Source organism: Monosiga brevicollis, genomic scaffold, assembly GCF_000002865.3.
Source record: "Monosiga brevicollis MX1 MONBRscaffold_4 genomic scaffold, whole genome shotgun sequence".
In the NCBI taxonomy this organism is placed as follows: Eukaryota; class Choanoflagellata; order Craspedida; family Salpingoecidae; genus Monosiga; species Monosiga brevicollis.
Genome location: NW_001865041.1, coordinates 1,621,105 through 1,636,626, shown reverse-complemented (window position 1 = coordinate 1,636,626; position 15,522 = coordinate 1,621,105). Strand labels below are relative to the sequence as shown.

Genomic DNA, 15,522 nt, shown 5'->3' with positions numbered 1-15,522 from the left:
TGGGGGGGTGTGGGTTAAGCCCCCAACCTTACCCGGGGGGGGGGTTTTTTTTTTTGCCCCTTTCCGGCCCCCCCCCCCCCCCCCCCCCCGCCTTTTTTTTTGTTTCCAGTTATCTTGTTAGGTTGTGACATCTGGTTGTGTGGGGGTGTGCCCTCACTCGGCGAGCATGCAAGCGTCACCTTTGGCAAATTGAACACGGCTTCATCTTTACACTCTCTCTGCGAGCTACACCTCTTCAGCACCCTTATGGCGCTACGTATGCACATTGTCCGAACTGCTTGTAACGATTACGGTTCGGCAACTGATTGCTGAGATGTCGGATGAATACGTCAGTTTCAAGCGCTGGACGTGCTCTTGCTTTCGGGTTGACATGTGAGTCAGCCGCACACAAGCACTTATATACACACAGACGGCCACATTTATATACTCTTGGTTGCTCGCGTGTCTTGCATATCGACCTAGACTAGGGGGTGATTGTCATAGCCGTGGCGCGAGAGCCAAGGGGTGGCTGGGCTCAATAACATGGACATCGAAGCCGACTTGGTCTCGTTGGACCAGACAAAGCCTCGCGCACTACGCCGTCGACCAGGGGCACCCGAGGCTAAAAGAGGTGAGGTGCAAGAGCCAGACCTGTGCTCACCTTTTCTGGACGACTGCGAGCACGACTTGCCTCTGCAAGTACGTTGGTGTGGCGCAATACAGTGTGACACGGCATGCTTGAGTGATGATTTCGGTGGGGGGGACTTTGCTGACGCGGTCATGTGGTGCGGCGTCGCTGCCGGGTTTAGATTGAGGCAGAGCGACAATGGCAACGTACCGTACTGGAGGCCATTGCCAAGGCGCAATGGGACCTGGTGATAGGGCCACATGATTTGGCTACCCATCGAGGTAGGCAGTTACAGCCCACGGAGGCTTCGCCAGTGCGAAAAAAAAGCTTGGCCGGCTCACAACTCGCCTGAACAGTTATTGTGGGCGAACTGGCCAAGGCCAAGCATGGACGGCTGTTCCGTTATTATATGGCACAACTGCACCGGCGTTGCACGGCTGAGGTCGTGGCTCAGGTGTTGAGCCAGCATGATTTGGTGGTTCAACAGTGGAACCTGGCTCTCGTTGAAGACCCGCTGCTCCAGCCGACTGCATCGCATGCAGAGCAGCCACCGGCAACCTCGTTGCAACTCGAATTGTGAGAATGCCGTGGTTTGCTTTTTTTATTGTATCGGGCGCTTCTGACCGACAGTTGGCGGTGGTGACATAGGCTGGGTGACGCATTAGCGACGGCGCCAACAGTACGGGCGGGCTCTTCCAATGCCTTGGGGGATCAGACGCTCTGGGCGTTGGTGGACATGATTGCACAAGAGGATCGATCATCAGCTACGGCAGGTGGGGCGCGCGGGGCAGAAGCCAGCCGGCATGGATGGCGCCCTGCAGCACAGTATGGGGCTGGTTTTGTGACGGGCGTGGGTACAATACGCAGCCTCTTTGACGCGCTACGCTTGCTGGTGGCGGACGAGCGCTTTGAGTTGGCGGTGCGCGTCTGCCAGCGCTTTGCCATATGTCCAGTGACCTTGCTATGGCAGGGGCTGCAGCTTGTGGACCGTCAGTTAGACACATTCTTTTGGCAGCGGCTGCTGGAGGAAACGACCCGTGCCGCAGGACTGCTCCCGTGCGTAGCTGTTGAGTATTTCTCTTTCATGGGAAGCCGCCTGCCGCTCAAAGGCTGTCCTCAAGGGTTTTGCCCCTCACCTACCTCATAAAAATTTCATAGACGGCGACTTGAGTCTTTTCTGCTCCACTTTACCCAAGTCGCGTGGGAGCGGTTGCGCCCGGAGCCCCAATTTCAGCCGCACGTCCAAGCCTTTACGGTTCTCCTGGCAGGTTGCCTGGAGTCGTACGAGGCCTTGTTGAGCGCTGATGCGCGCTTCCGATTGGCTTTGACGAGCGACTTGGAACCGGCTGCCCGAAGCGCCTTGAACGTGTGTATTGCTGGATCCTGAATGGTACATGGCATCGGCAAGCGTGGTTTCACTTTTTTTTTTTTTTTTTTTTTTTTTTTTTTTCCTCGCTTGTTGCTTTGCGCATGCCTGCAGGCTGTGGCATGCGCGGAGGAAGTATCGGTGGTGCGTCATGCAGTGCAGCAACTGGAGCTAAGCCGCCCATTGCAGGCAGTGTATTGGGCTGCAGCGCCGCGAATCCATACATATCGCCAATTGTTGGCGGGTGCGTTCCAGATATGCTTGCAATGTCTTGTGGTGCATGTTGGTTTGCACGACTTTCATTTCTGCCCATGACTTTTTTTTGGCTCACAGAATACGAGGCAAAATGGGCCACCTTATTGGCCAATCCTTCAACGCCCATGTGAGTGGCAACTTTTGGGTGTTGGCGTGCTTTTTTGTTTTTATCAGATGCACAGCCACTCATGAGTCGGGCTGCCGGGGGGACACTTTTTAGGTTGTCTGCGCTGCGTGAGAATTTGCAAGAGGCCACAGACCCTGAAGCGTTGGCTGAGATGCAGGACTTTTTGGCCGCGTCTACGCAGTCGAGCCTGCAAGGTCTAGGTGGGCTGGTACGAGACGTCCCCGGTGCTTTGAACAATCTGGCGTTGGCTCCTGCTCGGCTGCTGTTTCGCACCACCCGGACAACCTTCTGAGAAGAGTACAAGCGAACGCGCTGCAAATGAGGTGTGACGAGCCGAGCTCGACTTTTGGACTTTTTTGGTGTTTTGTGGTTTGTGTTTTGATCGAAGATAAGAAATTTAAAAAGTAGTGACAGAACTGAATTTGGGCAAGGGTTGAGGCAGAGAAAAACCAAGCCATCTCCCGCCACCAACAAAGACATAGACATGACAACAACAACAACAACAAATGCGCCAAAAAAAAAGAAATTTAGGATGCGGGTGCTGGCACAGGGTGGAACCGCACGCAGAGTTCAACGAGGTTGCGAACATAAGAAGCAATAGAGCCCAGCAAGATGAGCAACGGAAAGGCAGGTGCAGCCTCGGGTCAGTACGAGGCACAGAGCGCCGAGGTCGTGTTGGCAACGCGCTGCACGCTGGCCTGCATGTCCTCAGGCACCTCTTCCTCAGCATAGGCCTGGGCAACGCGTGCCTGCATGGCCTGGACCAAGTCCTTGAGAGCATCCTGCAGGCGGTGCATCTCGTCCTTGAGGCGCTCGTTCTCAGCATCCAGCGTCTGCAGACGACGGGATGCCTGGCGCTTCTCCTCACGCTTCTTCTCGCGACAGCGACGTGCTCGCTCATTGTTAAGCTCACGGTAGGCAAGGTAGGCCTCGTCCTTGAGGTGCTCAGCCACAGCCACCTTGGGGCGACGCTTACGCGGCTGACCGCGCTGGTTGACTTCCTTGGGTTCCTTGGCAGCCTTGCTCAACTTGGCCTTTTTGGCTGGCGAGCCACGATTGGCATCCTTGTCCTGTGTGCCAGCACTGGCGCTGGTCGAGGCTGCTTGGCGCTTGACCTTGGTCGAGGGCGCCTTTTTGGTCTGCAGCGACTTGGCGGCGGCAGCAGCAGCCGCTGCCGTGGCCGTGACGGGCCGGAAGGCTTCGTGGCAATGTGCATTGTCCACGGCGGGTGCCACGGCATCCAAATGGCCCTCGTTGTGCACCAGCTCCGAGGCGGGTGCGGACAGGACGTTCACTGACAGCGAGCGCGGCAAGGCAAAGTCCAAATCCTCAAAGTTCAGGTTCTGCAGCTCCTCAAACCCTTTGAGGTCCGCTTCGGCATCAGCTCCCTCAAGGGTCAGCTGAGGAAGTTGCTCGTTGCCCAGACCCAAGTCCTTGCACAGGGCTTGTAGATTAACCTCCTCCGGCATTGGCAATGCAGCGGGTGCGGTGTCGGCCGCCACTGAAGCTTGCAGCGCCTGAGTCAGGCCATAGTCGTCGGCGGCGGCGACTTTGGACGATCCGTCCTTGGGCATGGCAGGAGCAATGCCCAAGAGGGCATCCACGTCCATATGCATGTCCAAATCCATATCCAGATCGAGATCGGCAAAGCCCATGTCCATGTCAGTCGCTCCAGTCAGAGACTTGACGGCTGGGGCAGCCGAGGAGGCTGAGGGGCTAAAGATGTCGCGCCCCGAGTTGGGGCCCGCCAGAGCCGGCGCGGCCGTCGTGGAGTTGGCCGCGAAAGTCGCACTGGCCGAGGCACGCAGGGCCCCGGCCAGTGACAACGACGGCAATGCCGTCGGAGCTGACTCGATTGAACTCGTTGCCGCAGGAGAAGTGGTTGTCGTTGTGGTCCGCCATTTCGAAGGGTGGTGAGGTTGAGGCTCGGTCCACGAAGAGGGAATGGTGCTGCTAGTCGTCACGCGGGCGCCAGTCGTCCACACGGCTTTGCGGTTCAGCTAGACACCCGCAACAGCCGCCAGACGAAGTCCGGTCAAGGGGGATAACACCAGCAACCACCACAAGAGGCAAGAGTGGCAGGGGTGGCGATGGTCGCGGGCTTGCGTGTCACGCTAATCTTCAAGGCGCGGCTGACACAAGCTTGACTGGAATCCAGAGCCAGCGAGGTGGTGGAGAAAGAACGCGAACTTAAGATTGGCCAAAAAGTTATCAGCGCGGGTCTTCCCAAGTCGTCGCAAGATGCCAAAAGAGGAGAACAGGCGCAGACGAGCGGCAAGAACGGGAGGCAGTGGAGAAGAAAAAAAATGCCGCTGCCGCGCGTTACGTGATGCGTCGCGCAACGATTTGCATAACCGCCTTCATAACTGCCTTCGTCCTTCATAACCCAACAAGCTTGTGAGCTTAGCAACCTCGCCCTGACACCCTAACGACCTCTGTTATACCTCCTATTGGCCTCTTGATTACCTCCAAGAACACCGATTCAGCCTCGATCTGACATCGACTTGACCTCTTGGTAACCTCGGGGCCAATGTTGGCCCTTATCAGCCAAAAAGCGTTTGTTGTTGTGAAAATCAATTGCGCGCTGCTGCGCTTGGCGTGATTGTCAGCTTTTTACGACGACGCGTGCAACCAGGTTTGAAGGGTGTTGAGGATGCTGGTGCGAGCGGCTGTCAGACCGGGCAGATCCGAGCTCGAGGGAGGGTACATGTTGGCGCTGCATCAAGGCGGGGGCAAGTTGGCACAGCAAGGGGACAATAGGGGAAACGGTGAGATCGCATCCAAAAAAAATATCAATCGATAAATAAAATAAAGAACAGCGGGGTGTTCGCGGCACTCTTCAGTCCCAGCAGAGGCCGCGTCAAACCTACCAATGGGCCGTGCCGTTGATGAAAATGGCCAGGGTGTCTTCGATGGTGGTATTGGACGTGACGCTGAGTGCATGCCAGGGATCAATCGAGCCATTGGGGTAGATGATGCGTGTGCCTGCCACCTGCTGTCCGCCGTAAAACTCGTTGGTCCAGTTGACGTTGGGAACGGGGGGCAGCCCATAGCCATCCACACACTGTTGTTCAAAATAGCTCAGGGGTACACCAACGCCAAAGGGCTGGTCTGATGCATCGGTCGTCTGGAAGTATGCAAACTCCATGCACGTCTATATTTGCAGGAAAATGTGCGACAAGAGATGAGTGTCTTCCAAGATTCCAGCTCCGGCCCAACCCTGGTGTCCAAGCGGCGTGGGGTTTAGGGGGCTTTTTAAACCAACCTGATAAATCCACTGGCGTGTGCCGCCGGCAAAGTCAGAGCTCAGCGACGTGTTGCGTAGGTCGGTCACAAAGCTTTGGTAGCTACCATCATTGCACTCCATATCGCTTGCGTTCAGCAAATATCTACCCATGATCGACAGACCGTGAGAGAAGGGCGGAAGGGGGAAGGAGAAGGGGGCGATACTTTCACGAAAGGGGATCGAGCTGAAATCGTGCACCGGAGGCACACTGCACATCGCAAGCGAGGTGCCAGGCGGTGATCAACTCACGCGTTGAGAGCAACAAAGGCATCATAGTCTTGCTCAATGGGGGCCATGATATCACACATGCTCTGAACGGTAGGGCGACCTTGAAACTTGGCATCCAGGTTGTACTGAACAATGCCTGTCCACCCCAAAGAACCCAAAGAACAAAACAAAACAAAACATAAGAAACCCCCAATGCCAAACAAAGCATGAGCTGTTGATTCAGACACGCTTCTCGCCAAGCTAGCGAGCTAGCACCACGAGTTCATGCTTGATCGACGCACCATCAATGTTGCCAATGAGGTTGGAGAGAAAGGTCTGCTTGTCCAGGTCAACGTTCAGGTCGGTGTCAGAGCAGATTTTCATGTCCTGCGCCAACTGATTCCATTGGCTGCTGTCAGCGAGCATGGCATCCACCTTGCTGAGCGCACCCTTGATCTCTACTCCCAGCCAATGGCAGTGACACGGGTGAGGCAGGATGGGCAGGTTTCTGAGGTGCACACACACACACACACACACACACACACACACACACACACACACACACACACACACACACACACACACACACACACACACACACACAAAAAAAAAAAAAAGCCGGCCAGACCGCACAGGGAGGTGCGCCACCCGTGACAATGACGAACGCTCTTTGCCTTGTCCCAGGCATGCTACGTACGATCGACGCAGGCTTGGCCATGGGTGCTGGTACCCATGGAGCGACCGACGACCTCGTGATATTCCACATAGTCCAGTTTGGCCAACACGGGGGATGAAGTGGCCACGGCTGCGTACACGACGTGCGGGTACTTGGTACGCAAAAATGCCGACAATGCTCCGGAATACGAGCCTCCAAAGGAGACCACCCGCGTGTCTGCCGGCATGCCGTTCATCTCCAGGAAAGACTGGATAAAGTTGGCTGCATCCGCCAGAGCCTAGGGAGCCAAGCCCACAATTGGTGAGGGAGGGACAAGCCTGCAACCCCCAACCTCGCATCAAAACCACCTTTATGTAAGCCTGCAGTCCCCCCCAAGCATATACCTGCTCGCTGGAGAGATAGCGAAGATTGTCAACGCTCAAGTCCTCAAAGGGCTGTGACTCGCCATAAAAACTACGCTGGCACCGAAACAAGGCCGTCAGGGCCGACGACGATGCCGCGAAGCAGCAGGGGTGCTGGAAACAAACACGAAATGCCAACGGGTTGGACAAGACGCACCGGTGCTCAATCTGAGCCACAACTGCATTGAGCTGCTGGGCGTACAGCATAATGGCCGTGTTGGTCTCGAGCCATTCGGGAGATGCAGGACCTTCCCCACCCAACATGAGGAACAGAGGTCCGCCAGCCTTGTAAAACGTCCTGTTCACCTGGTACTGCTGCTTGAAGGTACGTGTGTCCTGGGGGTTGAAGTGGTCCAGGGTTTGGTCGAACCTGTAGCCCAAGCCGCGCGTCAGCATGACCACGTGTTGCGCCGTGCGAGGCAAGGGGAAAGGTGAGGCCAGACGATGATCCATCCTCAACGTACCACTGCGCCGCCACCGACGTCTGACCACGAGGACGCGGCATGGGCTTGCCATACAAGTGCAAGTGCAAACCATGGTCCATTCGACTCAAACCAGCCACTAAATTGCCTGTGAGAGCCAACAAGGCCCCCAGCACGACCGCCAGCTTCATCGCTGCCATCTCCGCGTTCTTGACGAAGTGAGAGAGAGAGAGAGAGAGAGAAACTGGAGTGTTCAAAACGATGCGAAGCGAAAGTGTAAGAACTTTTACACTCTCGCAACTGCAGCTCGAGCAAAACAAAGACGCATACACAGAGAGAGACGCACAAAGAGAGAGAGAGACAGAGAGACAGAGAGAGACAGAGACAGAGAGAGAGGAGAGAGAGGAGAGAGAGGAGAGACAGAGAGAGACAGAGAGACAGAGACAGAGACAGAGACAGAGACAGAGACAGAGACAGAGACAGAGAGAGAGAGACAGAGACAGAGAGACAGAGACAGAGACAGAGAGAACAAAAATCAAAGCAGACACAGATTCGAGAGAGGAGAGAGAGACGCGTGTTGTCGCTGACGAGCTGACGAGGGTCACTCAGAAGAACGGGAGAACGGACGAACGGACGGGTGGACGGGTGGAGAGGCGCTGTTGGGCGTGGTGTGCAGATTGGATGGGCACATGACTTGGCGTCTTGGGGTCTAGGTGGCCCAACGGGAGCGCTCAAACCTTCGTCATACACGCATGAGGAGCCCGACTTTGAGTGGCCCCTGACTTGCCAGTTACGCCCGCCGCGATTGTGGATCGTCGCCTGGCTGAGCCTTTTGCCAGGGCGCTGCTGAGCGCGTGACTCCGGTTCCGGCTCTCCGTGGCGCATCGGCCCGATTCCTGCCATTCCCCCGCGTCATGGCGCCTGGTGGATGAGCCCAGGCATTGTGGTCCCACTGTGATAGCGCTGCATTTCCTATGCCGCTCCCAGAGCCACCCGCACCTCCATCATGAGCCTAGTGCGCTCATACAAAGCGGGTAGCCTCCCTCGACCACCCAAACTGGCCGTCAAGCTGCTGAGCGTGAAAGGTATCAAGGTCCTGTCGCTCCCCGATGCCACTGAGCAAAACCTCATGCTGACCATGACAGTGAAAGTAAGGAATCGCACATGCTTTTGCACCTCACTTTGCAAAGACCCTAGCTGGTGGCGCCTTTGAGGACCTGATGCCTCACACGTCTTCTGTCCCTTCCCGTGCGGCCACTGAACGCGTCTGTGTCGTGACTCCTTGCAGATGTCTCCGCCTTGCGAGCCCAAATCGGCGCGGTCCCAGCCCGCACGCCTGGCCGGCACCGTGGCCTTTTGGGGCGAGGTCCTGGTTTTTCACGAGGTCAGCAAGACCCACGACCTCGTCATCACCGTACGCTCCAAGAACGAGGTCGTTGGCCGAGGTACCCTTCATCTCAATGCTCTCCTGGATCACGACCATCACTCGGATAAATCTACCACCGGTATGCCCACCGATATCCTTTTCCCTCAATTGCCGCTCGTTTCAACGACTGCTGCTGAGCGCCTTTGTTTTGCTTGGGTGTCGTATCCCTCATGGGCGGTTGTCTTTTATGGCCGGTAGCCGTCCTGCCTCTCAAGCCTTCGGGGGAAGCCCGTTTGGTGGTCACACTCCAAGTCCCGCAGGTCCTGTTTGGGTCACCCCTGGAAACGGTACGCTCCCAGTCGGGGTGTGGACCAAGCAGCCAGGCCACGTGCCCCTCACGTGATCGGTTCCTTGCCATTCCTGCCAAATCACGACCGCCCTCATGTGCTTTGCTCAGGTTTGCAAGCGGGAGAACAACAATATTCCACATATTATCCGCGAGTGCTGCGAGTTTATCGACCTGCATGGCACCGAGTCTGAGGGCATTTATCGTGTGCCGGGATCACAATCCGTCGTTGACGATTTGCGGGCCGCTTGTGAACTGGAGCCGGCAACCTTTCGGGTTTGTCTGCTGACGCTCATCATCAAAAGCAAAAGAGCAACTTCATCGCCCTTTTCCTCACCCCGACCCGGCGCGTTGTCCCTCTGCCAGCTTGACAACGGCCAACACATCAACAACGTGGCATCTCTTCTCAAAGCTTACTTGCGTGCACTCCCAGAGCCCGTGTTGAGTCACGAGTATGTCCTCGCAGGGACCTCAGGGATCATGTGTTAATGCCGTGTGATGCTTGGTCAAGCGCATCGCCTGTGTTCATTCACTGGCTGCCCCGCAGGCTGCAGGGACAGCTCATTGCCATTGTGGCTGATTCTGAGCGGCCAGACGATGAAAAGGTTGGCGATCTCATCGAGGCGCTGCAAGATCTCTCAGAGCCTCGTAAACAGACGGCCCTCTTACTCTTTCGGCACATGCTCAAGGTGTGATATCGTGGTGTAAGGGCTTCAATCAAGCTCACAAAGCTTCCCACGACGGGAGCTCTCCGCTTCCCATATGTCTGTTTGGCGTGGTGTCAAACTTAACTGAGCGCTGACCCCTGGGACTGGCCACGTCTATCTACTAGATTATGGAGTCGGCCGAGCGCAACAAAATGACGGCTGAGAATTTGGCGACCGTGTTCGGGCCGACCATGGTATCCGCGCCGGGCCCGCGCCTGTCCTTACGGCGTCCAAAGAGCAACGTGACATTGGCACAGCTTCAGCGTCCCACGTAAGCATGCCCCAAGGCTTTTTGTGTGTGGGGGGGTGGGGACTCGACTTGAGCTTTAAGTGTAGGATAGCTCTTGTAACCTGCCTCGTCTTGACCCTGGCTCTTGCGTGGCAAATTGGATAGCTCGGGCAACAATGTCGTTGCCTTTATCTTAAACCATCCAACCGTGCTGGATCACCTCGATGATGCGCCGGCGACAGCACCTCGGGGCATACGGCGAAGCTCGCTGTTGGGCTGTGCAGCCCAAAGCGCTCGCACCTCACGCTCTGTCGAGGACGATGGTACAGACATTAGCGCCCTCGAGTACTTCCAGTATCTCACAGGCTCTGCGACGGGTGAACTCTCTGTTCAACAATTTCGCCTCTTGTGTCTGCAACAGGTGGGCCTCTCGTCGCGTGTGCTTTGTAGCTACCCGGCCCGCCTTTTAGCTTGCAGGCCTTTTTGTTTTTTTCCACCTTGCGCTGCCATGGCTGCAAGGCCCAGCCCTGTTTGGCTCTGCCGATCAATAAAGCCACGGGCACTCTTCGCACGAACGCAAACCCCAAGAAGCCCGCCGGCCGCTCTTATGCGACACCCTGTCTGGTACTTGAATAGGACTTGTTTATGACGCGCGATGAGACGGACACCGTCTTTCACGCGCTATGCCATGCTGGTAGCGTGGATGGAGTCTCCTGGCCTCAATTCCGCATGTAAGTCCTATCATTCTCCGCAACCGCATTGTCCAGCCCTTGGTCAGCTGATGCTTTCTATCATATCATTTAGTTGGTGGTATCAATCCTGTACGCCTGTGCCCTTGATAAGCACACACAGTCAGGCACTTGTCACCGATGTGTGGCATGCCTGTATTGACGATGTGAGTTGACATGTCTTGCTTTGCCGCAGCGACCCACCAACACGTCTTGTTTTACATCTGCTCATGACCTAACATTCCACTTTTTGCCTCGGCTCTGGTGCTACTCATTCGTAGACCTCCACACCCACCCGCCGCTTCATTGACAAGAGTGTCTACGATGTATGCCGGGACTTTTGCATGCGCTTCGCCGACGAGCCAACCACTGTGTGGTATGTTCCCCGTCGTTCGCGTCCTGGGCGCCCGGTTGGGAAAAACGTGTGGTACAACATGCTTTGTCCCTCATGAAGTTTACACCGTGCTTAGGTTCAAGCTTTTGCTGCTCAACTTGGTGGAAATGGAACATCTATGAGCCTTTGTCCTGACGCGAGTCGGTTGACTGTTTGTCATCGTTGATTGGTTGGATCACGCCAAGAGAGAGCGTTGTGGTAGTGTTTGCATGTCTGTATTCCCTGTCCCCTTTGCTTGGGTACCTTTTGTGTGTGGCATCATGTTATGTTCATATTCAACACGATGTTGCGCCCTTCCAGTATTCAATTGAGCTTGGGTTGACTTTGAGGCCGTGCTCCGCGTGTTGCAGCGCTCAAGCACCTTGAGCTGCTTCCTTTTAGACTTGAAAAACTGACGTTATGGGACAGCAACAAGCCGCTACAGACATGGATCGATTTTTTTAGCCCATGAAGGAAGGAACATGTCGCATACACGCGCGGCCTGTCCAACAGGAGAACACAGGGTAGGACATGATCTGGCTCATCTCCAGACAGAGGAAAACAGAGAGAGGGAGGAGTAGACAAAGGAGAAAAGAAAACACGGCAGTCTGGCCGAGAAACAATAAACGCAAGCACACGGCAGTGCGTGGCTAGAAGACGAGACAAAAACGAAAACAGAAAGAGAAAAAAACTCGACATCACCTCAAGACAAGTAGGAGCGGAGAGGAGGTAGGGGCATATAGCGAGAAAACAACGATACTCGGGAAAAAAAAAATGAATGGTGGGAAAACAGGGCAGAGGGGACTCGGTATGGCCTAAGAAGGAAGAACGGGAAGAAAACAAAGAGATTCACAATGACAACAAACCCAACCGAACAGGAGGCCGGGGCAGGCGTCCATGGCACAAGAACGCACGGTACATCAAAAGGGTTGACCACAAGCACAACCACCCGCACCAGCTGATGCGAGTGAGTGGAGCAGGCATGTCAAGGCTTGGGCAGGTCAATGTCCCGCCTTTTAAGAAAGGGCGTAGGGATCAACGGTGTCCTCGCGATGGGCCATCTCGCCCGCCTTCTTGAGGGTAGCCACATGCTCACCGAGCATGACGGGAAGGGTGTCGCTCTTGTACACAAGGCCGTTGGCCTTGGCCCATTGCCTGACAATGGGAACGAGGGCACGGTACTTGTAGCGGGGCATGGTGGGAAAGAGGTGATGCTCAAGCTGGTACTGCATGCCACCAAAGAGGTACTCGGTGACCCAGTCGAGGCACTGGACGTCGCGGGTGGTGAGGAACTGATTGGTGACGTAGCTGGGTTCGCGCTCAAGGAGGAGCTCCTCCGATTCATGGGACATGGTGACAACAATGGCGACGAGGAAGCCGGAAACAAGGATGCTGGCGAGAACGACCTTAAAGGGCAGGAGAGCGAGCCAAACATAGCCGGGCAGGATGGCAAGGAAGAACATTTTGTAGTCGCGGTTCGCGATGGACCACTTCAGGGATTCAAGGCGCCAGGAAGCGAAGAGGAGGGTGTAAGGGAGGGGAAAGTAGATGTACTGGTATTTGCGGAGGAAGTGGTCCATCTGCTTCAAGGGGGCCCAGAGGTAGAGGATGGGCTGGACGTGAATGTCAGGGTCGTGGTTGACGTGGTTGGTGAGGACATGGTGGGTGTTGTGCTTGTTGGACCACCAGTTGCGATCAAAGCCGTTGAGCCAGCCACTGACGTAGCGAAGCCAAAAGTCGTTGTAGCGCGAGTCACGGGCGTGAGTCATGTCGTGACCGAGCCAGCCAGCTTGCTGCATGCCAACGCTGATAAGAAGGACGGAGATGACAGGGTGGGACCAGGCGAGGGCGGTGCCAATGATGCACATGGCGAAGATGGGGATCAAGATGCCGAGTTCGGTGAGGAGGTCGCGATCCCACCAGCCATCGTCCATGAGCTTGGCGCGCAGCTCGCGAAAGGCTACGAAAGGTTGCATGCAGGGTGGCAAATGTGGATGAGGACAGCGGCCAAGGCGGAGACTTCAAAAGAGTCACAAGAAACACAGAAACGACCGGCAGGCGAGGCGAGGGGCGGGGGGCGGGGGAGAGGCAACTGACAGGCATCAATGGGAAGCACTTCAGGTACGTCCTCCTTGGTCTCGGTGGGGCGCATGGCCTTGAACTTGCGGATGGCATCGGTGCTGTGCAACGAGTAAAAGTGGTCGGTCGCATCCTAGTGATGGGGAGCAGAAAACTGATGGTGAGGGCAGCAGCATGTCGCTTGTGGTGGGCGAGGGGACCTGACCACCACCCCGGATGAACGCGTGCCCACAACCAAAGGCAAAGAAGATACGAGTCAGGCGAGGCAGCGGTACCTGATTGTCAAAGCGCTCGAGGATGCGAACGCCTGAGCATCAAGTACAGCGTTGCAAGGAATGCAAAAAAGGCATGAGACGGTCGAGGGAGTAATGGATCAAAAAAAAAGCAAGGCGCGCAAGCGGTGTAGCCAAGCGCACGTACCACCGGGGTGGTACTTGGCCCACTTGGTGAGGTCATACCACTCTTGATCGATGCAAATCTTCATGGTGCCGGGCAAGTATCTGAAGCGGGAGGAGCAGGCGCAGGAGGAGGAACAACAACTGCGTGAGCAGACACCATGGGGTCGCGCACGACGATTGATCGTGCTTGTGTGGTGGGTGGACTGTCACGGTGGCAGCGCGGTTGAGGGTGACGTTCCAGCGCCAGACGGTCTAGCAACGGCACATGACCGTACCTTTGAACACCACCAACTTGAATCACTCCCTCAATGCTTGCCGACAAAGCGAATGCAGCGCACCAGCCCCAGGTCCAACTGCCCCCGACAACAACAATGTGCCAACGCTGACCTCGCCGCACACGAGTACACACACACACACCCTCAAGAGCAGAGAGACCACGAGCACACACAGAGAGAGAGAGAGACAACAGAGAGAGACAAGAGAGAGAGAGAACACACAAGTTTGTTAACGGAAAGGGTAAGGCTTGATGGTGAGGTAAAGGAGGGGTAAGGGAACGGTCAGGTCAGGAGGGGTAAGGTGAGCGGGAAAAAAGGTAAGGGAAAAAGGTAAGGGAAAGGTATGCAAGCTTCGCCCAGACACACGTCAAAAAAAAGGAAAAAAAAACAAAAAGTCACGTGTCGTGCGTTTTTCCTTCTTTTGTTCTGCGACGATCGTTGGCCGCTGATGCAAGCCAGCCAACATGCTGACGTTGGCCCGATTCTATTTATGGATGCAACAGATACTCTTATTTTAGCATTTCAAGATCGCCTTATTATAGTATCTCCCCCCTTTCGCGTTGCAAGAGTTACCAATTCCGGACGCCAGTGCACACGTAACCGCACGCGAGTTTGCCATAGCGTCCCCCAGCTGATACCAAGCGCCCACCACGTCCCCCATAGCTCTCCCAAGCCAACTCGGGACGCCAGCCGAGGGAAATACAAACGCAAGGGTGTTGAAACGGCAGCGCCCAGGGCCCCTCCAGGCGAGCCATGTACACACACACACACACACACCTGTATACAAAGAGCGCGTGCATGGCCATGCCTGTTTACCTGGACGCTCTCTGCTCTTGCACACCATACGTACTCCAAGGAAGGAGAAGCACAGGACAGTAGTGGTGGTTTGCATAACTCCCTCTCTCTCTCTCTGTCTCTGTGTGACGGCTTCTGTGTGTGTGTGTGCTCTTGTTGCAGTGGAGTTGCATTGCCCTGCATTTACGCTCGCTCTCGGGTCAGATCAGTTTCCCTGCCGCGTCCTGTCACCCTCTTTGCCTCCACCTCCTCCTCTCCTCCACCACTTGCAGTTACGTCAACACCCTCCCCCTGCCCCCGTCTGCCACTTTCCACCCTTGGCCCCTGATCGTGATTCCCATTGGCATTACATCAAGAGAGAGAAAGATAACTCGCACACACACACACACACACACGTCTCTCCGTCCTCATAACTTAAAGGGCAGCGCCACGTTCAGCCCCTCTTCCCCGCTGGCCATTTTCCCGGCGTGAGCTCTTTTCTCCAGCCCGGCAACCATCGTTGACATAACCTCTGCCATGGCCAACTGCTGAGGGTTACCCCGTCTTGTTGGACCCCCCGGCTCTGCCCTGGGGGCTTGTTGGCGTGTTTGCATCATCTTGTTGGTTTTCGTTACGTGCGTGCAATTCAGTCGCAACCGCGGCGGAGTCGCATCGCATAACTGATAACTAGCCTCGTCCCTCCCTTCCTCCATTGCGCGCTTGCGTGCATTTCGCGGCTCCTCGTCTGGGTTCTCCCTCTCGCGTGTCGTCACTCGCTCGCGACTGCCGCTGCCGTTGCCGTTGCCCTTTTGTGTCAACCCCTCCATTTTTTTTCTTGTATCGAGCCTGCTCTCCGCTCATCGGTCCCAAGCCTATTTTCTCTTCTCCCCCGCCGCCACC

At 55.9% G+C, this 15,522-nt stretch overlaps 4 protein-coding genes across 4 annotated transcripts; 1 reads left to right on the top strand and 3 right to left on the bottom strand.

Annotated features, from left to right (window-relative positions):
- Positions 1–2,759: 2,759 nt before the first annotated feature.
- Positions 2,760–4,662, bottom strand: MONBRDRAFT_31571 (uncharacterized protein). Its single transcript, XM_001743710.1, has one exon. The coding sequence runs from the start codon at positions 4,014–4,016 to the stop codon at positions 3,000–3,002; it is 1,017 nt and encodes a 338-aa protein (XP_001743762.1). The 5' UTR covers positions 4,017–4,662; the 3' UTR covers positions 2,760–2,999.
- Positions 4,663–4,918: 256 nt separating this feature from the next.
- On the bottom strand, positions 4,919–7,321 carry MONBRDRAFT_18115 (uncharacterized protein; the record flags this gene model as incomplete). The annotated part of the gene is made up of 8 exons (XM_001743709.1): positions 4,919–5,071; positions 5,226–5,509; positions 5,621–5,744; positions 5,891–6,005; positions 6,151–6,306; positions 6,546–6,801; positions 6,908–6,977; positions 7,083–7,321. 8 exons carry the CDS (start codon positions 7,319–7,321, stop codon positions 4,969–4,971), a joined length of 1,347 nt encoding a protein of 448 aa, XP_001743761.1. The 3' UTR covers positions 4,919–4,968.
- A 107-nt stretch (positions 7,322–7,428) lies between these two features.
- MONBRDRAFT_6484 (uncharacterized protein) lies at positions 7,429–10,041 on the top strand (the record flags this gene model as incomplete). The annotated part of the gene is made up of 7 exons (XM_001743956.1): positions 7,429–7,565; positions 8,335–8,497; positions 8,636–8,852; positions 8,972–9,060; positions 9,171–9,511; positions 9,607–9,748; positions 9,892–10,041. 7 exons carry the CDS (start codon positions 7,429–7,431, stop codon positions 10,039–10,041), a joined length of 1,239 nt encoding a protein of 412 aa, XP_001744008.1.
- Positions 10,042–12,112: 2,071 nt separating this feature from the next.
- MONBRDRAFT_6483 (uncharacterized protein) lies at positions 12,113–13,659 on the bottom strand (the record flags this gene model as incomplete). Its single annotated transcript, XM_001743708.1, has 4 exons — positions 12,113–13,056; positions 13,194–13,308; positions 13,451–13,482; positions 13,596–13,659. 4 exons carry the CDS (start codon positions 13,657–13,659, stop codon positions 12,113–12,115), a joined length of 1,155 nt encoding a protein of 384 aa, XP_001743760.1.
- Between the last annotated feature and the right edge of the window lie 1,863 nt (positions 13,660–15,522).